The sequence below is a fragment of the Haliaeetus albicilla genome, chromosome 2 (genome assembly GCF_947461875.1).
Source record: "Haliaeetus albicilla chromosome 2, bHalAlb1.1, whole genome shotgun sequence".
Lineage (NCBI taxonomy): Eukaryota > Metazoa > Chordata > Aves > Accipitriformes > Accipitridae > Haliaeetus > Haliaeetus albicilla.
The window spans coordinates 6,465,648-6,488,341 of record NC_091484.1 but is presented as its reverse complement, the minus strand read 5'-3'; the positions used below and the strand labels follow the sequence as shown (position 1 = coordinate 6,488,341).

Genomic DNA, 22,694 nt, shown 5'->3' with positions numbered 1-22,694 from the left:
CGCCTCCTGAGAGGGAAGAACAGCCGCGGCGGGCGGTGGGGGGGGTGTAGTCAGGTGATGCCGGCGGGCCGCCCAAGATGGCGTCGCGTCCGCGGAGCCTGAGGAGGAAGGTTTACTGGTAACCACGGCGTGGGGGAAGCGGGGGGCTGCCCCCGTAGGCCTCCGGTGTACGTGTGCCTCGGGAAGGGCTATGATCGTTCTGGGCTGCGTCTCAGGCGCTCGTTAAAGGCGTAGCCTGCCTGGCCATGGCTCTGAGGGAGCTGAAAGTTTGCCTTCTGGGGGTAAGTGCTGTGCGGCCGGCTCTCCGCGGGGCCCTGGCGCGGGCCGGGGGCGGCGGGAGGGAGGGAGAGAGTCTGCTGAGGCTCGAAAGGCTCTCTGTGGTGGGGGAGGAGAGCCTCCGCCTGAGCCCTGGAGAGGCTCCGAGTGTGGGGGCCCTCTCCCCGGGCGAAGGGTGGGCCTCACCCCGCCGGAGCTGCCGGCGCGCCCCGGCTGCCCGGCCCCGTCCCCCTGAGGGGACCCGGCGGCCGGAGGGGCCTTCCCCTCCACGGGGGGAGGCGTTATCCAGAGGTAAGTATGGCTCCTTTTTATTTCCCGGTATTTTCCTTTAAAAAAAGAAAAGAGAAGAAGCACAAACACTCACTGTGTGCTTCCCTCTTGCTCACAAGTTGTTTCGGGCTTGGTGTTCACTAAATAAATAAAAGCACCTGAAAGCACACTCGAGGGGGAGGGGCCTGAACTTTCTTTTTTTTAACAGCATATGTAGGTTTTGAAAGTGCCCTAAGTGTTGCAGGTGGTGGAAGAATGAGACATCAAGCAAACAGGACTAGAAGTTTTAAAAAAAAATCGAGGGTGTAAAGCTGTGTGTTGGCTTGGTTTGGTCTGAGGGCTTCACTGGAGAACCTCACGTTGGATAGGTGGAGTTGTCTCCACCTGTAACTCAATCTTGTTGTGTACAGAGTATGACTGTCAGAATTGTTTTCTGGTTCTAAATGGCCACATTGCCCTTCAGAAGGAAAAATCATGTGTTTCTGTGCCCTTCGTGTTATGAAGGCATTCAGGGTAACTCCTAGCCACTGTTTGCATTCACCCGACCTGAAAAACCTTTCACTGTAGAAGAAAAGGAGAATAAGCACCCAGGAAAACTGGTCCTTGAACTCCTGGAGCCAGGAACTGCATCAGTGTTTCTCTTTTTAAGATTTGTTCTGCTTATTGAGACTGCAGTCATCATAAAATACAGAGCTGAGATAATATGCTTTTCTGTGAGAGGAAAACAGCTTGAAAAGATAAACACAAGCTTACATGAAGTACCCAAATTTACTACAATATTCAGAGATTCAAGAAAATGCATGAATGGCGTAAAACTTCATTTCCAATGAAGCAGTTCCTCGGGGTTTTTCCTTTAACATTTTAGTAACTCTGGAGATGTAAAGCAAAAAGATTGCCTTCACCAGTCTTAATTAAATGACCGTTTAAAATGTCCAGCTGCTGTTGAAAACTATTGCTAATAGTTTGAGTTATTTCACTCCTAAATATGCCTTTTATATATCTTCTGTTTTTTTAACTATGGAGTCAGTGGTGCAAATACATATGTGACCCAGAATTTTCATGTTACATTTCCTCTTTTACCATTTATAGCTCTGTAGAGTTGCATTAGAAACATGTGTCAGGTGTGTCACAAAAGAAATTTCAAGTCTTTCATTAAGCAGGGTGGGATGGCATTAGTCAGAGGTTGAAATGCATGTGTCATGCTTGTATAATTTAATGTGCTCCATTGGCTTGTAAAGATGGCATACCATACTCAGTTGCTATGTATTTGACTAAAAGTAGTAGATGGTCTTTCCCTATTCCTGTTCCAATGCAATTTGTGCATAGGTTTGGGAAAAAAAAAGTTTCAATAAGAGTATGATAGTGAGCATGAATGTAGATTTTTGTAGTCCTTCATAAAAACATCGTAACAATTTTGTTTAGAAAACTGTAACTTATCAGAGACCTTTCACTTCTTTACTAAACAAATGATAATACCCGAAGTATTTCAGAATCTTGACTTCTCTGGCATTCTCTACAGGAACGTGTTATTCATGCACAGTGTATTGCAAGATGTGAGGACAAAAGGAATCATCTGTTCAGAGTAACTAACGTCTCTTTCAAATGTTTGTTTTTGGTTTTGTTTTTTTTAGGACACTGGCGTGGGCAAATCAAGTATCGTGTGGAGATTTGTGGAAGATAGCTTTGATCCCAACATCAACCCAACTATAGGGTAAGTAAATAAAGTTAAATGTGACTTATCCAAGAATAAAACCAAATTGTTTGAATATATATTTGTACCTCCTGAATAGATCACTTAAGGATTCTCCATGTGTGGCAGCTAAATGGGGTAATAAACATGACTGCAGCCTTAATTAGCTCGTGAGCTGCCTTAGGAAACATAGGAGTGTATTCGGCACTCCTGCAGCTTTCATTTTCATGCATAAGATCTGGACCCATTTTGTACTGTTAACAAAATCCTGCTACGAGTCCTGGGTTATGAATAAATTATGCTATAGTTGCTTCTATTAAAGGAATGACATGCTTTTCTCATGCTCTACTATGAAATTTCAAAGTCTAATTATTATGCAACTACATGGGGGGGGGTTAAGGTTTTTTTTTTTTAATCAAGTACAATAACAAGTCTCCTAGGTTTCTGAAGGTAGTTATACTAAGTCAGTTTGTAGTTCTTTTCATTAATTAGTTCTAATGTTATACATCGGTATGCAATACACACACATAAGTAACTGATGAAATTGTTAATGCGATTGGTCTCACAGGTAAGGATATTTGAAAGTTGAGCCTCAAAGTAGCGATGTTACTGAGCTCAAATCTTCAAATGGATAGAAGGAAGGGTGAGCATCAGGAATTCTTGGAGTGGTTGGATCTTTTCACTTGTTTTGTTGTCTTTTTTGCTTTGCAAGTGTCTTATGGGCTACTTTGCTCAGAAGCAATTCTTTACTTACAGGAGGACATGACTTCACTTGATGCTGAGAAGTAGTGGTGGTGGGCGTCAGTGCAGCTTCCTGTCTCAGGTGTCACACAAGCTGTACTACAGCTTTGACCAAAAAAGATCCTGCTGATAAAGATTAGCTGTGTCTCATCCTGTCCTTCTAAAAAAATGTGGTTCCTATGATATCTCTCTGTTTCCTCCCCATGTCTTTTTTTGAGTGTAAATACTGGTATTGAATTGCAAGATATTCTGTAGGAAGTATGCTTTTGTTTGAATTTCCCTATTAACAAAGGTAGCCTTTGAGATGGATTGCTAAGTAGTTTTCTTAGATCTTCAAGGCCTGAACATTCGTAGTTACTGTCAAATTAGCTACAGTAGAGGTTCTTTTTTGGAGGACGGTGAAACTGATGTGTGGATAGTAGTCATATTGCTGTTTGGTTAAGTAGGGGAGCAGGCTGTGTTAAACATTTTAAGTTCAGGTTGTATAGAAAGTTCAGACCTACTGCCCATAGTGATATCAACTGCAAGCAAAACTCCTTCAGGTGGACACTATTGAAAGATCCAGTTGTTTTTCTTATTACCTGAGGTGTTTGAGAAATTGGTTATCCATCTTCATTCCAAGTCATCCAAATACTTCTAAAACCAGTCTGTTGAAAAGTTGGATAATATGGGTGGTATCTACAGTGGCCCAAATTTAGCCATTGTGTTCATGCATACAGTTCCTTGCGGGGGGGGGGGGTGTATTAAAGTGCTTACCTAGTAGATGGCCAGGTATGGTAACACAGACTTAGGTTTTGCAACATGACAGGTCCCTATTTTGTTGGCTGGGATGCTCTGTTCTGTAGTCAGACTTATGTCGCCACACATCTAGACTAGATGGGTTAAACGTTTGAGTAACCCAGTATGGAATTTGCATTATGTCTCCAATCACATGTGATCTGCAGCCTCCTCAAGTCTGCTTTCAGATTCTAAATTCTAAAATACCGTGCTTGATGGCTTTGGGCCCTGCACATCTGCAAGACTGTCTAAAGTTGCAGAGCAAAGATTGTGATCTGTGATGCTTCTAGCCTGACAAAGTAGAATTTTCTGTAATCTGGAGAAAACTCAGGAGAGGGGTTTGTAGTGTGTGTTTTTTCTTTTTTTCTTTCCTCCCAGGGAAGGGCTGAGACTAGAATGAACTTCATCAAATCTTGTTGTCTTCCTTCCGAAGCCAGTTTCTTTTAATCTGGTAGTTTTCTTGCCCTGTGGGTTGATTGCTTGCTTGCTTGCTTCTCCCTGCAGTGTAGCACCTATCCATTTGAAGGCAGGAACCCAAAGAGATCACATGCACATGTTTACCCAGGGGAACCTCTGTAACAGATACTATGTAGTAACTTAAGGTGCTGTTAGAAGATGCTAGCCATCTGGTAATGAGGCTAATGTGTAGAACGGAATTTGTCTTCATGGGTTTAATGACAGTACTGAGGTTAGTATACTTTCTGGAAGTAACAGACTAAAAAATGTGTCTTTTAGCAGTCTTAAAATCATTCATTGGTCTGAGGACTTCATATTTTGGTAGTTTGCTATAGTAGTATAAATAAATCAAAACTTGCGCACTTGCCCAAATGCAGGGATTGTGTGAAGCCCCAATAAGATACAGTTCCAAAATTTTAAGCAAATTCATTTTGAAACTTTTTCTAGACCTTGTTTTTGTTTCCTAACTGAGACTAGGAGGTGGAAAGAACAAAGTAAGGATTACAGAGGAATTTCGAGCATCTTAGAAAACTAAAGCTGAGAACATTTCTACATTTACTCCTGGGTTTTTGAGTTCATGAGATACAATCTTATGTTTCCTGTCCTCTTTCCATTCCTCTTAGAATTATCTAAGCAACCATACTTCGTCGTCATGAATGTTCATCATTCAGGTTCAAATATGGGCACCTGTAGAAACCCTGTCAGAATTCTGCAACTTTTGTCCTCTCAGGATGCTGAGGACACACTCTGCTTTGCCTGACCAGCATATATCTCTAGGTACTGCAGAATATCTAGTCTTTATCATTATAGCATAAAAAAGGAATTATGAATGAGTACAAAACTACTTTCAGGTGCATCTTGTTCATGTAGTTATAGTGCTTACTTGGCTGGGAGAAACAGCTAGGAAATTTATTAGGGATAATACCTGTTTCCTTACTAGAAGTTGTCAAGGATAGCTCTAGTTTGGAGGCTTTTGTGGACCCAAAAGTGGTTTGTCTTTGAGCTGTTTGTTTGTTTGTTTTTTTAATTGACGTCTGTCACAATGAAATCTTCCACTTGTCAAAGAATTTCAAGAAACGTTTAACCTCTGTTATCAGCTACCTTTTGGGATGTTTAGTTGTGATGTGAATTAGAGCAACACAGCTGTTCAGTTCAAATTGACTGTACAGGAATTTTTTGGTTTATAGAACCAAGTAAGATAAATTTTCAGTGAGAAGCTATGGTTTAGGAAATTGTTTCCATATTGGCCAGAGAATTCAGCATTGATGCTTAATTTGCAACAGTCTTAAGGAAGTAGAAGTCTTTGCTGTGCTTTACAACAGATAGTCCTATCACTTTATTTTCCATTACTCATTGCTAAAATGCATCATTTAGTTAACTGTTGAAATGCATTGCAGTTAGCATCCCTAAAAAGAAAGAGTCTGCAACCTTATATTTGGCTTCTTAAAAGAGTAATCAACTTTGGAGATGACGTACTATTTGGCAAACCATCTGAGCTAAAGGAATGGGGAGAAGGTTACTTCTTAACAGTCAAAAGCATGGTGTAATTACTCCCTTTCCTTTTTTTAAATGTAGATAGCTGTTTTGTCCTCCTATAACATTGAAACATGTCCAAAGACTCCACTTATATTAACTACAGAAGTGTCATAGACATAATTCAAATCAATGCCCTGGTGGTACTTAAGATCCAAGATAAACCGAGGTTCAGAGTCTTGGGCTAAGGTATTTAATGTTGTTGATCATGCTGAAAGACTCTTGCTATTTGTCTCTGAAGGTACCGGAAGCTTAGTGTACTCTAAGAAGCTCCAGTACAGGCCACCTCCAGGATCCTATCCTGCATCCTGTCTAAAACTTGACAGTAGAACAAGTTTGGAAGTCTGCAGTATTTCAAGTGACAGGAATTAAGCATACAAAAGCTGTTCAAGATCATAATGTAGGATCTCATATGCTTAAAATAATTATGGTGACTAAAGTTCCTATTCTATAAGGGTTTGGATTCAGTGTGTGGCTTTTCTAGTAAAAAGTATGCCTACAGGTAATAGATATAGCAAAGAACTCCCTCTTGTAAAACATTAAGTCTCTGAATTCCTGTTCTTGTGGGAAACACACTGATTCATGTAAAGCAGCTCAAGTAAAGCACAAAAGTACTTTACAATATTTTGCAATATTTTACTGTAAAACATCTAGAAGTTGGGGGGGGGGGGCAGCTGGAGCTGGAAGAGATTTTTTTGTTTGTTTGTCTTCTGCAAGTGCAAGAGCCTCTGCAGACTGAAGTATATAATGACAGACAGGATTTGGGAGCTGTACAGAATGCAGACAACAAGCAAGCTACTCATTATTGTTTTCTCTGTCCTCTTAACACCTACCAATAGTGACACAAATCTCCCATATTTTAGTCCGAAGTATGGACTTACAGCATTTATCTGACTGTTACACAGAGAGAGAAAAAACTGATGCAAAGGGGAAGGATTTGATCTCTTTACCTCCAGAAGTTTCTAGTGTACACTTAAGTGATTTGCTGTGATGATTCCTCCATTTAGGAAGAATGTTGTTAAAAAGGCTGACCTTTCTCATTTTTTTGGTCATACATCCTTTATTTTTATCAAAAGCTTATGAACAATAAAAGCTTATAATTTGCATTCATGTTCCTTCTGTTTTGTTAGTCAAATTTCACCATCTGAAAGGAAATTTCATCCTCTGAAGCCCTTTGCCTCATTAATTTCAGCCTTTATGTGTGAAAATTGTCATCAGTTTTGTGTGTGTGTGTGGGTAAAGCACTTTCATTGGAATTTAAACCTTTTTGAAAGTCCATGGTAGTAATGTTCTAAAAATGTATTTATATTCTGAAAAGCATAAGCTGTAATTTTTTTCCAGAGCCTCATTTATGACCAAGACTGTACAGTATCAAAATGAGCTGCATAAATTCCTAATTTGGGATACAGCTGGACAGGAGCGGGTAAGTAGAATCAGTATCTGTGGTGATAGTTCTGACTAGAGTACCCTGTCCCTGAAAGCCACAATGTGATCTGTTTTTACGAACATGTATTAGAAGGTTTGTTTCTATGCAGGTTTTTATCAAGGTATGGGTGCTGTAACTATGTTTTTATTTTTCATTGCTGTCATGGTAAAAGTAAAAAGTTAAGGATGATTACCTAAGAAGAGGAGCTTACAAAACAAAAGACTGAGTTTAGATTCACTGAAAGGGAGTGCCATTTCAGAAGAAAACAAGGTGGAGGGGGGGAAGCCAGCAGCTGTCTCTAGTACCATTTCTAGTTGAGCTTTAAACATTCAACTGCAGTATTTGCAGTCAGTGCACCTGGCAACAGGAGAATCAAAGTGAAATGAATTATCATGTTTCATAGTACAAGTAAGGCCCTGATTCTGAAAAAATACACAACTACTAACATGTTCTCTTAGCTTCAGTGTTAGGGTTATTAATGTGAGTAGGATGTAGGCTTAGGCTTTCAAAAGCAGCATTTCAAGCAATGTTATGGGTGATAACTGATCTTTTATTATTTTGTAAAGTTTTACTTCTCAAATCTGATAGTGTTAGGAGCTATGTCAAGAAATCTGTTTTGAAACTTAAATTTTAATTTGGTAGTTTGGGGTTTTCATCTGCAGTGTGCATAGTTCTGAGGGGAGGCAACAAAAGTTTTCAAGAAAATGACTAGTCAAATGAAATAACAGTTAATTAAATTTCATTATTTTTGCTTAGAATTTAAAAGGAAGACTTTGCTAATTAACTTGCTTGTTTATGAATTACTAGTAACAGTGGTAGAAATTACAGTAGCTGTATTAACAGTGCTTATTCTTGCAGTTTCTTGACTGTTAACTACTGGCAACTGTCAATTACTCATGATGAATTTATTTAGGATGTGAGCTAACTGTAACGAAACTAGACGCTGGAACTGTCCCCAGTAAGGGTCAGTTTGATCAGGTTGGGCTATTACTTTAGGATAATAACTGTCAAATGCAGCTGTATTATTTTTCAGGATTGGCTCAAGAAACAGAAAGCCAAAACCAAAACAACAAAACCAAACAAAACCCCACCTCCAAAACCCAAACAAACAAACCAACAAACCCTCAAAACCCCAAATAAACAAACAAACAAAAAAACCCTTGTAAAGGCTCGGTCATCCCTGTTCAGTGTTACTTGACCTTTTGGAGTCTTGGTAGAACTGACTTGCTAGCTTTTTAGCTTGATAACAGCCTTGATGGCTAGAAAGTAACTCAAGTATATTTGTGCTGCATTCCACTGTTCTAGATTTTGAATGACAATTTATTTCCTTCCAGCAGCGGCATATAAAGCAAACTTACGTTGTCAGGGTTGTGTCCCAGGGATATGTCCAATAGTATCCGTGTTATCAGAAATATCCGAATCCTTCAATTATTAGCAGTCAGTCAGCATTTGCTGTAAATAGTTTGTCTTCAGTGAACATCCTAGCCCATTCTGAAATGTTAATGCTGGAATGTGAGTCTTCTGAGAGGCTGGTACTTTTAAATGGAAAGCTTTGTAAACATGCCTGCCACCACTTGGCAGGAAACATCCATTACATATTAGCATTCCATCCTGTTCACTTTAACTGTGTTTGCAAGCAATGGGAGAATGCTGTAATTTGGATTCAGCACACCACCATCTGAGGAAGTATCTCTGTACATGACTAGCATGTTCCTTGTCTTTCTGTGTTTAGACTTTGAGTGATACCGCTAATTTTCTTCCATACAAGTTGCGTGATACCTTTATTGAAATCAAAAAGGGAAAGGTGTCTTACCTGGGCTCTGACTCAAAAGCTGTGATAGCTGTGAAACTTATGTTCCGCACCTGAGAGAAGACACTGTGAGGCCCCAATATATCCAGGGAAATCAGCGAAATGGGAGGGAGGATATTTACTTTGAAATTATGCCAGTATCTTTATAGATGTTTCTTTCTCCAAAATGGAAGAGCACTATTACTGCTAGTCACAAGTGGTCTGTATACCTGCCTTGCCCTGAAATCTGTAGCACAGTTTTCTGGTTGTGCAACACATCTGACAATTATGGAAGGGATACCCTTCATGGTGATGTGGAATACCAAAAATGTCCACAGCATTCTTGGAACTAAAATGTCTCTGCTAAGCTATGATACGTAATGCACAGAATTTGCAGTCCTGGCTTCTTGAGGAACATTTTCTATTTTCTACTTCAAAAACCCAGCAGCAACTAGTTCTACACTACACTGGGCAACTCCTTGTTCTAAATGGCTTCAGGGAGTGGCTGGCTAGCTTCACTCCAAAGGTGAAGATGTGCACCAATTCACTTCACACAGCTCATTTCCCTACACACACATGCTTTATTTCTTCTACACTGAGTAAAGTTGATAGGAGAATACTTATAGCAATTAGGATTTTTGCCTTCTTACCTAACAATTTTGACAGTTTATATGGATAATTACATTATGTTGTCTTAATAATTCTGTCAGAACACAAATTCGAGGCTGGAGGGCAAGCTGAAGTCTTTGGAAAAATAGCAAAAGGAAAATTCAGTGTTTCTGGTAACATCTGTTTTGTTAATGTATTTTATCTGCCGACTGCTCTTAGGTGGAAAAAAGTATCTAAGTGTTAGCAAGCAGGAAATGAGAGTAATACAAAATCAGCAAGTAAAAGTTGGTTTATTCCCAATGTAAATAGTCAAATAATCAAAAAGCCAGGTTGCAACCAGTCCAACTGGTGGTTTACCAAATATGTTTCCCTTTACATTTTAGTACTTAGGAGGAAGAGAGGGATTATGTCCCAACATGAACTGAATGCCTGCCCATGTTTCCCTTTCCCACTATTAAATATTTTTATATTCTGAACTTTGTGTTCAAAATCCTGTTTTCAAAACAGAATTTGAGAGCCAAATTTAAATGGTCTGGAATTCTGCTTTATAGCAAGATTTTTATGATTTATAATATTGCTCTCAGTTGAACTGTACTAAGCAAAAGGAAATTGGTATTTTATTAGAATCAAGTAAGCCTTTATGAAAAACTGTATTCTAGTCATGATTTTTACCCTGAGTAATAAGATGCACAAAAGCTCTAAATCACATATGCTTACATCAAAGCAGTACGTGCAGTTTACTCTGTGCTTTGACTGAGAGTTTTGATTGCTAGATTAGTTGCCTGGTTCTTTTTAAATTGGCAGAATATCACACATTTTAAGAATGCTTGACTGATATTTTTGATGCAACTTAATTATGTGTTGTATCACTTTTTTCAGTCCTGCATTCATAACACTCTGCCTATGCAAAGGTACAGGTGTGGTTTATACTCTGCAAATGCACTACCAACCAAATACAGCTGCTGTAGATTCATTCTAAAAATTACAGTAAAATTACTGTAGGCTTTTACTATCTAGCGTGTTCCTTAGAGGTCTGTTTTCAACAGGTCACATAGTTGTGGGCTTTTCAGTTTAGTGTTAAACATGCTTCTAACTTTTGAGGAAAAACTTAAGTGAAATCCCTAAAGCTGTAAGTTAGAGTATGAAGAAACCAACATTTCTAGCATTTAAGAGTGCCATGACTGATCCATGGGGCTAGGGGTTGAGCTTCTTAACATTTTGGATGAGCAGTAATATATGCTAGTTTTCTTGCAATTACTTTCTGTCCAAAAGCATGAGTGTCTAAAAGAGGAAGAAGCTAGTTCAATTTTGACTATTTTCCCCTTGCTCAGTGTTTAAAGTTGAGCATATATCCTGTGGTTTTGTGTCTGTGTATAATCTACAGTCTTTTAAATGAGAGATTCTAATCTAGTCAAAATAAGGTCAAGTTTGGCTTCCTGCTTTTTGCAGTAGGTGTGCTGCTGGTCCCTAAACTATTTATTAGTTGGCCTTTGTAAAATAATACTTCCATGGAAGTTTATGTACTCTGCTGCACAGCCTCTCTGTAATTGTAAAGAAAAGTTTTCCACTAATGTGAACTTTAAAGCTAGTTTTCACTTTCTTCAATAGTAATAATAATAATGAAATAATGGAGGTCAGTGGAAGATCAGATTCATAATGTATGGTGTCTTTCTTTCAGTTTCGTGCTTTAGCCCCAATGTATTACAGAGGGTCAGCAGCAGCCATTATAGTGTATGACATCACAAAAGAGGTAAGAAATTTGATCTTGACATAGCATTACAGTTTCTGGGGTTTTTTTGTGTGATGGGCCAGTTCTGACTCTTAATTCAATTCCTTCTGTTTGTTTTTTTTTTTTCTTTTTTTTTCCACATCAGGAAACTTTCTCAACATTAAAGAACTGGGTTAAAGAGCTTCGACAGCACGGACCTCCAAACATTGTTGTAGCTATTGCAGGAAATAAGTGTGATCTTAATGATGTAAGGTAAATAACTGTTGACAGTTTGGAGGTTTTAACTTAAAATACTTAGCACTATGAGCTTAAGATTTCGGAACAGGTGAAAGGTATCAAGCAATTTAAGCTGTTTCGCACTAGCACTGCAGTTTCAAAAGGGGTCTGAGCTGTTTCTACTGTCAGAAGATTTGGTTAGTCTGCCCTTGGACAGTCTTGCCCAATTCCTCCCTTGTGTTGGTGTGAGTTATGTGTGTGATTGGGCAGTAAATCAGACTGTAAAATAGATCCAGATTAAAACTAACCATTTAAGATAAAGGAAAACTGATCCAAGTGCATTTATCTTTCTCACACCACGGACACTTGCTGGCATAACAGAGGTGGGATAGCAGGGTTAGGAATGAGGAGTTTACAGGGAGACAGGATTGCCTTTTCTGGTGGCAGTGCCAAGTTACACAAGCCTAAACTGCCTGTGAAACTACAGTGTAATACAAGCTGTTTACCTCACTTTATAAGAAGTACCCCTGTCAGTCTGTAGCACCTCATTTTGTTAGGAAAAACATCAAGCCTGTTGGAAAGCGTTGTGTAGGTTTTTCTGACTTGCTTGTTCAGGTGCCTTCCTTCCCTGCTTAAATGTTGGGGCGGAATTGGCTGTGGCTGAAATAGTTGCAGGGAGCGGGAAAAGTTCTTGAGAAACTTTATGAACAGCCAAACTTTCAAGAAGGTGTGTACTAAAAACAAAAGAAGCCCTTTTTTATTGATGTCCTGGTTAAATAAGCCAAAATTCAGAAAGAAGGTGTGTGCAAACTTCTTGTTTTAGATTTCACTGGAAAAGGTACCATAGCTGGTGTCTCAAAGGACACAGATGGTTATGTGTTTAAAGAACCACTGTAAAGTATAGTTTTACAAATTGTTAATATATAGCAGTTATCTAGTGAGCTCTAATAACTTTTGTTAGAAGTCGCATGTCTCTTGAAGGAAAGGTGGCATAAAATTACTTAGAAGACAGATATAAGGCATGCACTATTAAGTCTCACACACTTATTTCTTGGTGCTTAGGTTGCATCATAAATTATGTAAACATTGCTATTCAAGCTAATGAGCAAGAGTCATTGTACTTCAGTCAGAGGCAATATTTGAGTTGCTGATCCAAAGTCTGTGCTTTTGATATCTTAAGTCCCTTGTTACTGAAAGTAGTCTATGTTTTCTTAAAAGTATATGTAAAGTGATACAAGTATAGTCCAGTCCTTTCTCTACCTATTAGGGGTTTTTTTTTTCCCATGTTGTGTGAGGAGACATACTTCGTTATCAGTTTGCGTACTTAGGGGTGCAGAATAAGTTTTTCACTTCTTGGCTCTGTTGTGTGCGCAGTCTAAATATGTTCCTGTTTATAGCTACGTCTTCATGCTTTATGCAAAGTGAATGCTATGTTAATGATCTGTGCAGCATTGTGAGTTACTTGGTTTTGTAAACAGCTGTAGGAGATCCACTGGATTAGTGGAACTAATGCTTTAGGATCTTTTCAGTATGTCTAGAACTGTTGTATGTGTGAAGAATAAAGCACCCCCTAATGATTGATTGCAGACCTACACTTGGAGCACTCAAGAAACAAACTCCAGTGTAATGTTGTCAGATGGATTAAGGGCTTGTTTAGTTTATGATTGTGCTTCAGTGATGCCCATACCTCAAGGCAGGGAGACAGCAGAGTAAAGAATGAGCCTCAACTTCAGGATGAGGGAGCATTGTGATGCCAAAAAAGTAAAATACAAAATACTCATTTAATGAGACACTTAAAAGTTTAATCTGTCCCTTATGATTTTGAATAATGGGGGTTTTTGCATTCACAGTTTTTTCTTTGCTTTGTTTTTCCAGAGAAGTCATGGAAAAAGATGCTAAAGACTATGCAGATTCCATTCATGCAATATTTGTAGAGACAAGTGCGAAAAATGCAATAAACATTAATGAACTCTTTATAGAAATTAGTAAGTATTTAAACAGTTAATGCGCTTTCTTCTGAAAAGTTCGAGTAGAAATCTGATTACTGTGTTACTTTTTATGCTATTTAGGTAAGAGTACAATGACTTAAATTTGTTACAATCAGACATGAATAAAAACTGCAAAATGAGCTGTATAAATTTTTGGTCATCTAATGACCTCTAAAGATTCCTTCTAGACATTTTAAGCCTACTGTGATGCTGCTGGATAAATAGCAAGCAGGGCACTCATGTCAGAAGTCAGTGTCATCTTACTATATCTGTTATTGAATGTTTCAATTAGTACTTCCAAGGTTATGGTAGGGAAAGGAAATGGCATGAGGAAGATCCAAACTTTATACAGCTGAGAAACGGAATTAAGTTCTCACTCTTACGGTTTGTACTTAGTCTAAAACAGCGCATTTTCAAAAATACAAGAATTCATAAATGCCAGATTACCGCATGGGAAATAGCAACTATTGTGTGTGGATTTTCCACAAGTTTTTTTGTGATACCTTGGGTTTTTTTTAATTAAATCTTTGTTTCATTCATGGTGGGGGACAACAATGACAATTTTTTTGTGTGAATGGGAAGCAGACAGCATTCCAAAATGAATTCCATGCAGTATTATTTGCAGGATATGTTTCAGGCAGCAGCACCAATATGCAGGTATGTCAGCCTGTTTGTGAAAAGAGGACTAAAAGCAATCCATTTGTGAGTATGTGCACTGCAGTTTATCTTTGAAAAACTACAGAAACATTAGATTTAAAAAAAAAAATAGGGTCCTTATAAGCAGTTGAATATATTGAAGCAGATGTAAAAAGTATGTACTGTAGATTAGCTTCCTGATTTACTGCTTTATAAAATTGATCTTGAATAAACTATGGAAGAAGTCATAAATCCTCCTCAGAAAAGAATACTCAACCAGGAATAGTCAATTTTAAAGACTGACTAGATGACTAAAGCAGCTATCTTTACAAGTACTTACTGTGCTAAGCCCGACGCAGGTGATCTGCTGTGGAAATACAGGTCAAGATGGTAGTTCTCAATGAGGGTATTCCAGATGGTATTGCATCCTGCAGAGTGTATTCTCTGGGCACTTTTATAGCGTAGCTCTCCAAGTCTAGATTAGCTTGAAGTGTAAACACTGCAAAATTAGCTTAAAACTGTCTCTACTCTTCTTTTGTGGAACCATACCTCTTACAGACATGGTATAGATTGTTAACTGCCATCCTTCTGGTATGCAGGAGTGTCATCGCTAATGATGTATGACTAATTGAAGACACATTTCTGCATGCAAAACCTACACTGAATGCTTAGAATTAGTTTCAAGTATAATGTTTGCTACAAATTTTTTTCTGTCTCCTTGTAGGTCGCAGAATTCCATCAACTGACACCAACCCCCCGTCTAGTGGTAAGGGCTTCAAACTTAGAAGACAGCCATCGGTGACAAAGCGCAGCTGCTGTTGACTGATCCCTTAGAAAATCAGACTTGTTTATACAGTAGGTGGTCTTGGAAGTTAATAGTTCATGTTGGGTTTATATTATCAGTCTTAGATCTTTATCTGCTGGTGTTCATATACCTGAGGTCCTGCAAAAATGGACCAGTTCATCTGACATCTGTACATTCGCAGAAAAGACTGCAATCGTAATGTCAGCCTGTTTACTTACAAGAAGTGTAGTATCTCTTGCATTCAAAGGGAATCCATCATCACTTTTTTGGCCTTGCTTGAAAGGAAGGTGACTATGTGGATGGTAGAACTAAAATGTTTAATAGTTTTGTAATCAGGATTTTAGGGTTTTTTTTGTAAAAAGGGAAATGAGCACTTTTGTGGGACTTAGGGGCAGGAAGAGTCTGGAAGTTAGATGTCACTTCTTCTTTTTCTTCAGTGAGCCTTATTTTAAATTTATTTGTAGCTAATCCAAAGTATGATGGGACAGTTGATGCGAGGTGGCTACAGAATAAGCAACTGAAGACAAATAATAGGCAAATCAGTCCATCCAGTCCCCAAATCCCATTTGCACTTTTTATTTAAAGATGATATGCGCCCGGGGTTGGGACACAAGCAACAGATCTTAAACCACAGACAATCTTTTTTTCATGCTGACTTTAATCACTTTAAGACAAACTGATATGCTTATAGGCATCTTTTTGTTCCTGCAAGTTTTTTAATATTAAGATGTTGAAGAAAACCTAGTTGTAGTTCTGACTAAATTAAGTGGTTACTGACTAAAAACAGATGCTGTACACAGATGCTGCCAGTGGTTCTGGTAAGACCTAAAAGTTTTGGGGAAAGCTTTTAATTGCTTGGCATGTGTAAAGTGTTCATATTATATTTATGAGACCAGTGTTTAAAGTATTATAAATTATGTAAAAACAGGAAAAAATAATGCAATCTTATACACTCCTTCCATTCCATACCTATGGATAAACTCCTGGGGAATGTCCATCTGGTTTTTTTCCTGCATTTTAGGTATTGTCACTGTGAGTTCATCCAGAGGCAGACTGAAATTCTTTCTTTCAGTCACATTTGAAAGGGCCAATAGAAAATGCTGTTGGTGCAGCATGAGGTCTGTCTGTTGAACAAGGTTTCATCTGTGATGCACCCAGTCTTTCCTGTTTTGGGCACAAAAATACAAATAGGAAATAACCTTCAGACATGTGGTAACGTAGATCGTTACCTCTTGGTTCCTGGGCTTTTTCATCTGTGATGGTTTTTAGTAAATCAGTGTTTAGCTTATTCTGTATTGGCTTTAGTATGCCTTCAATTAAACTATAGGTTGACCATACCCATTTGTGCTATTTTATTTATTTTTACTTTTTGTTTCCTACCAGCACTAGTGAGAAACTTTATACTTTTGAAGAAAAAGAGCTTAATAGACTTGAGTGTATACTAAAACACACTGTTTAGCTTTACTGCCAAAATGAGGTCATGTTGATGATGCTTATTCTTTGTTTGTAATCTGGTTTTCTATCATCTCAAGTATTTTCTCTGAAGGAAATGTAGAAAAGTTTGTAAGACACGAAAGGACTTGTACTTCAGATTAGTTTGTATTAGCGAAAATTCTTGTAGAGCTGTTCTGGAGCAAAACAGGTGAACTATTACAGTGAGATTTTGAATGTGTCAGTATGTTTTAATGAAATTTGGTGACTACATTTTATCATGCCTTTTACTTATCATGCATTGTCAATTATGCCTTCTTTGCCACAGTTGTGCAGGCTACGTGCTTATAGAGAGCCCAAGAACTGTATCTTCATCAAATGAAGGCTGTTTGAAGCCCCTTTGAAACGTTGGTCCTTAAAGCATCTCATAGTAGAGACAGATTTGTGTTTGGTGTTCAGCCTGGTGTATGATTTTTTTTTTCTTTCCCTGTCACTCAAAGCAAGTAAATTATGAACAGAAGACTTTAGTACTCCTACAAAATGCTTGATGGAAATATAATTAGTACAGAAAGAACAGAGTAAGCTTGCTCTTGGGCACATTTTTAATTATAAAAAAGCAGGTTAGCAATTAAATATAGAACTTTCACAGTGGCAGTCATTGAACTCCCTAATTTCTTTGAAATATCTCAATTCTTACTCCTGGCCAATTTTTAAGAAAATAAATCATGTGGTTATTTAATTCAACTAGGTTTTTAAAACATCTTGTGTTCACAGTGCTTCAGAAGTCTATTCTATACCGAGATATCAGGTGCTTTAGTATCTTAACTGTGATACAGAAAATAGTGCTTTTATTAAAGTTGGTTAGTAATAAATCTGGAAATTCTTGAACTTGGAAAGTTCATAGTAGGAGAAGGAAAGTCTCAGATGTTGGGAATATCTTTCATGTAGATTAGTAGAAAAAGGAATTTCAAACATTCTAAATTATTGTTATTGCCTGTTAGCATGTGGTAAAAATGGAGTTTAAATCTGTTTTTCAGTGAGGTAACAAAAATGGTTTAATAGTATTTATGCAAGATTTATTGACTTGAGAAGAAAATACTGAACTCTAGGCAGGACTGAGAGCTAGGCTAGTATTGAGATTATTGCAGTTCTCTCCAGTCAGGGGAGAGAGCCATATATCTTAGCAAACCTTTATGAACTGCTTTCTGATCGATCCTCACTTATTTGCTATACACCAAAATTAGACTTTAAAAACAAAAAAAACACCCACCCCAAAACACTGCAGAAGCAGCAACGATCTGGCCCCTCTCAAATGTAGTGAAGTCTTAATGCCTCAGACTCCTTTTGTTTTGTTACTGATCTGTGTGAAGTGCCAGCATACTTCATACCCTTTTTGCAGTTCTGATCTTGAATTACTGCAGTTAATGAAAACATGGAAAGAGCCAGTGTTTCAGATTATTCAGACTACAAATACAGAAGAGAGGCTGCTTTTTAACACATGCCTATTTAAAATGACAGACTGTTGATTTAAGTTCTCCTGAGCCAAGATAACTGTTTATTGATCAGCTGAAAGCTGGAATGCAGTCTTCCCTGGATGAGATGCACATGTTCATTGTTTCATTTTTGTTGGAGAAAAATGGTTTCTTCTGTATTAATAATTTGTTAGGTCATCTGGTTTCATCTTGCACTAGGCTTGCTGAAATTGATTATATTTGTCCTAACATAGCTTCTCTATTTGGAGATAACATTAACTTTGGAGTGCTGATTATCAACCATTCCAGCTAAATTTTTAATAACTTTTTTCTTCTGTTAAGAAGTTGTGAAAAAGCTCAGGACTGAAGTTTTATTCTGCTATGCTTTCCTGTCTAATGAATGGAGCTCATCATAGAGACTAGACTTTCAGCTACTTTCAAAGGGAATTAATTGCTGCAAAATAATTTTGGAAGGGTAAAGTATCATGTATGTAAAAATGTAATGAGGTGCATGTCATATCATTGATCCAGAGCATTTTTTAACTGACAAAATATGACACTTTCAACTTCTAAACACCACCAGTTCTTCCTCATGAAAGTTAAAGATTTGTACAAAAATATCATTTGATGAATGTTTAGTTCTTAAGCTTTGGAGCAACTTAAATGTGCTCTGCAAGTTTTGGAGGGTGTCTTTGTGTGACCCGCTAAATTACAGCAGCCTCAGGTGACTTGCCAGGCTCTTGATCTGTGTTGTAGGTAGTTGTGTAGTGGATTTTAAATACATGCTGAAAACTGGCATACTAAATGCCTAAGTAGGTGAAATCTGGAAGCTTATGTTTAATGACAGAAGCATCTAGTGGTCAAACTACTGAAAATTGTTGCAGGTGCTTTGAAAAGTTCTAAGACAATTCTAACAACATTTGCTGTTGCCAAAAAGGTAAAGACTTTGTTTATGTTATTAGATCCACGTTGAAGCAAAACAAATTATTGCACTTCAAATCCCTACTGACATTAGTGAGACCCTTCCTTTAAGAGCTACAGGATCAGACAGTTAATAGTTTAGAGGGGCATTTTATGCAGACTTGAGTCTTTGATGTGTTGGTGTACATAATACCAATTTAATGCTACCAGCCTGCTCAAGAAAGATTATTTACATGCTTGGGAAGAGAGTAAGAGGAGAGGAGACAATGCCTACTTGCTGATTGGGAAGTCTAATCCTTTAACCTGGTTGAGAGATGTAGGATTCATTGGGAGCTGTCTACATTCATGGTTAAAGCTTAATTTTAATTATAAAAAAATAATTCAGGCTGAATGTCTTGAATGGTTTAAAAATTGGCCTCAACAAGATTTTTGTTACAATGTTAATCCTAAATTATTCCTTAACATAAGTGTTAATTTCCAGTATAACATATTGGGTATTAGTTGGAAATGGAAGCTTTAGCAGTGATGTTTGAATGACTTTCTTGTGAAACAGTCTTTAGTGTTTATTAAGGATGGTGTAGTCTATTTGTGGTGTGCTATGTCAGCAATCTGCAAAGATTTTCTTGGGAATTGATGGTTTACAGGACAGAAGCTGTCTGAACTGTGTAGCTAGTTGTCTTGTAGCAAACCTCACTTGCAGCAACAGCTACGTAGAAGTAGAAGAAATCATCTCAAACATGAGAACCTGAATAGTTCACTGACTTGAACTTCTACACTGCCTATTCATTTTCTAAACAGTTTCATGTATCTCTTAAACACTTTAAACCTCTAAAAAAAGAGGCTCTTCTGTTCATGGACGGGACAGAAGGACAAACTTAACTTTTTTTAGCAGGAAGTTGTTTTACAGCAACCTGTGACTGTATGCCACAAGTCAGTTACTTGAAGCAGGAGAATTGCGTGCTTGGAGTTAAGCTTCTAAAAAAGTCTGCACGAAATTCTCTAAAAAAAACTGTTAAAATTTTATGTTCAGATCACATTCCTAATAATAGATCACAGCCCTAGTAATGGTAGGTGACAAAAGATTTATAGAATAAGATGTTAGTGTGAATTACCAATCTAAGATAGGAATACAGGTTCTACTATAAAAAAAAGTCATGTCAACTTTCCTTTTCAGAGCCATATGGCTCCAGCTTGTCAAAAGAAATACGCTTGAAACCACATCTTTGTTTCTCATACAAGAATTCAGGTGCCAAAACATACTTCCCTAAAATTATTAGGCCTTCTGACACCAATGTTTGTTTCTGAAAAATCCTTTCTGATATTTTGGAGGTCTCAAAAGCTTGAATGCAAACCCTTTCTTCGTCAGCTCAAATAAAAAATGCATGACTTGGAAAAATCAAACAAGTATTACTGAACTTCATGCATAAAGTGTCACAGATAACAAATCTTTCAAGGGATATAAGATTATCCTGAAACCCAAGAGTACTGATGAGCTTAGTCTGACATGTCAAAATGATCCTAGTGTCAGCTTTTTCCTCTTTCCCACTCCCATTTCCCCCTGCCCCGCCCAACCCTGAATTTTTAACATAGTGTTGTCAGAGTGTACATGCTATAAACAGCTATTTAGAAATACTTAGAAAAGTTCTAGTGGCTTAGAGTTATTTGGTGCTTCCTATTTTATGTGGAAAATTAAGGCAGTAGGATGATTTGTGCCCCTAAAAATTGGGACAGCATTTGCTGAAACTGCTCTCATTCTAGAACAAAGACTTCTAAGAAGAAAGAATTTTCCTTTTCCCATTACATCATCCTGCAAGTTGGGGTTCTTAAATTTTTACTTAAACACTAACAATGAATTTTCTTCAAAGAGCTAATTACCTTTGTAAAGGTACTCTTCTTTTAAGAAGGTTGGGTTTTTCTTTGCTTCATTTCTGTTAATGTTTTCACATATGTATTATTGAGCAAACCAACTGCTACTTCTTTTTCAACTGTTGAAGGATATGGACCACTCTTTCTGTCATGTCCTTCATCTGCTTGTGTGATACTTCATCCAGTTGCTGCACTTCGAAATGCTGTAACTCTGACACCTAGATAGATTCGATGCTACTATATTGCCTCACTTTTACTCATGTTACAGTATGTATTTCCTATTAAATCCATTATGTTTTCTTGACACTTTGTTCTTTGTTTCCTTATGGGATCTAGTCAAGGATAGGTGGCGAGTGTGTTTTTTCTCCCCAAATGTTCTAGAAGTATCTGTCACAGCAGCAAATATTTCTAAACAAAAAGGTAATTCATTAGTGACAGCCTTATGAAACTGTTATGAAAACATAGCAGCTGAGACATGTACCACTACTATATTATACCACATAACGAAGGCTGTGAAAGCACATTCACCTGGGGGAGCAAATTATTGTAAGGCTCTAGTAACATGACGCAAACTCTTCTATGTTTTAACTTCCTTTTTTTGTACTTCCTGAGTGCTGTGTATCCAACACCGAAATCGTGACACAGTGAATTGATTTAAGACACAGAAATGGATTGCATTTTTGTAGCTGTAAGACACTTAATTTCTGGCAATCTTCCCCTTTGTACCCCCCACCCCCAGTACAATGAAGAAAAAAAGAAATCGTTTAGAAGGTTTCTTCTAAACAAGAAATTTTGCATTTGTGTATTCAGGGCACAAAACCTGGTATGCATATAGCTCTTGCAGTGTAATAAATGTTTGCCTGTAAAATTAAGCATGAAGGTTAACCTTTGTATCAGCAATTCTTGTCCCTCTTAAGAACGTTCTGCCTTTTCATTATAGGATTGGGTTAACCTGTTACAAAGGTTGAAAGGTCTGTGCCTTCTTATTATAGTATCTCTTATTAAAACAAACTTAAGCCGCTCAAAGTTACAGAGCATTTGCAGCACTGTAAACTGCACAAATTTACAACCATTGCTTCACTGCATGAAATGTAGTCAGATTACTAGTGATGAAATATTGTAGTGATGAATTCCCAAGCTTATGAATGTGTTGAGACTTTTTTTAGTCTTCTCTTGGGCTGGTCCTGAGAGTGTGTACAGGTTTGTCTGTATTGTTGGTTTGTAGATGCTAATGAGGAAAACCAGGCTTTTGTTCTCTCCGTTTTGTTTGAATTGTTACTCCTCCATATAGTGCATAGAATGCAAATAAAGAAATGTTGATTTGGCATAATGTAAACAGCCTTTTCAGCCTAAGCATTCATAATAAACTTTTATAGTGTAATAACATGCTAAATCACTACCGGTCTGATGTATTGTGGAAAAAAAAAAAAAGGTGTAAACATTTTATTAATAAAAAAGCTTTGTTTATAAATGTCCTGGCCTTGTTTATAAATGCTTCGAAAATTCTCAATGTCTTAAAAAATAGTCTCTATAACAATAGATTTATAGAAGGGGAATGTAAGCAGTACCATGGCAGAAGTGAATCCAAGCGATGATTCAAATAGCTGTTTTCCAAATGTACTGACTACTGGTCATTCAGAAACTGAAGCTTTTCCATGGTTTATGTATACATAGACAAAGGCAGAAGATGAACTTTTACAAAGAAGGGATGGGGAAAAACAGCAGAGAGAATGCAGCTTTTGTGTAATGCTTCCTTTCTTTGCAGCATGATGCCTGAGAAACTGCAGGCCACACACAGTCTTGTCAACCAGTGCAAGGCCTGACCAATTCTACCAGGGTCAAGTTATTTAATACATTGCTTTTAGCTTAGGCTGCATGAAATGTAAAATTCTTGACTGCTTAGGCCAGGTTTCTGTCAATCAAAACTGTAAGTGCTTTTAATATCTGCATAGTGCTGTGGGGGCCTGTCATGCTGGGAAGGGATCCTTTCTTATTTGTTAATACAGCCAGCTGGTTGGCAGCTTCCTTTTCTTAAACCACTGCTTTGCTGGTTATGTAGAGCA

At 37.8% G+C, this 22,694-nt stretch overlaps 1 protein-coding gene across 1 annotated transcript; it reads left to right on the top strand.

Moving 5' to 3' along the window:
• The first annotated feature begins 15 nt into the window (after positions 1 to 15).
• Positions 16 to 20,935, top strand: RAB22A (RAB22A, member RAS oncogene family). Its single transcript, XM_069804476.1, has 7 exons — positions 16 to 281; positions 2,178 to 2,257; positions 7,085 to 7,166; positions 11,246 to 11,317; positions 11,442 to 11,548; positions 13,388 to 13,497; positions 14,861 to 20,935. Exons 1-7 carry the CDS (start codon positions 246 to 248, stop codon positions 14,956 to 14,958), a joined length of 585 nt encoding a protein of 194 aa, XP_069660577.1. The 5' UTR covers positions 16 to 245; the 3' UTR covers positions 14,959 to 20,935.
• Positions 20,936 to 22,694: the final 1,759 nt, after the last annotated feature.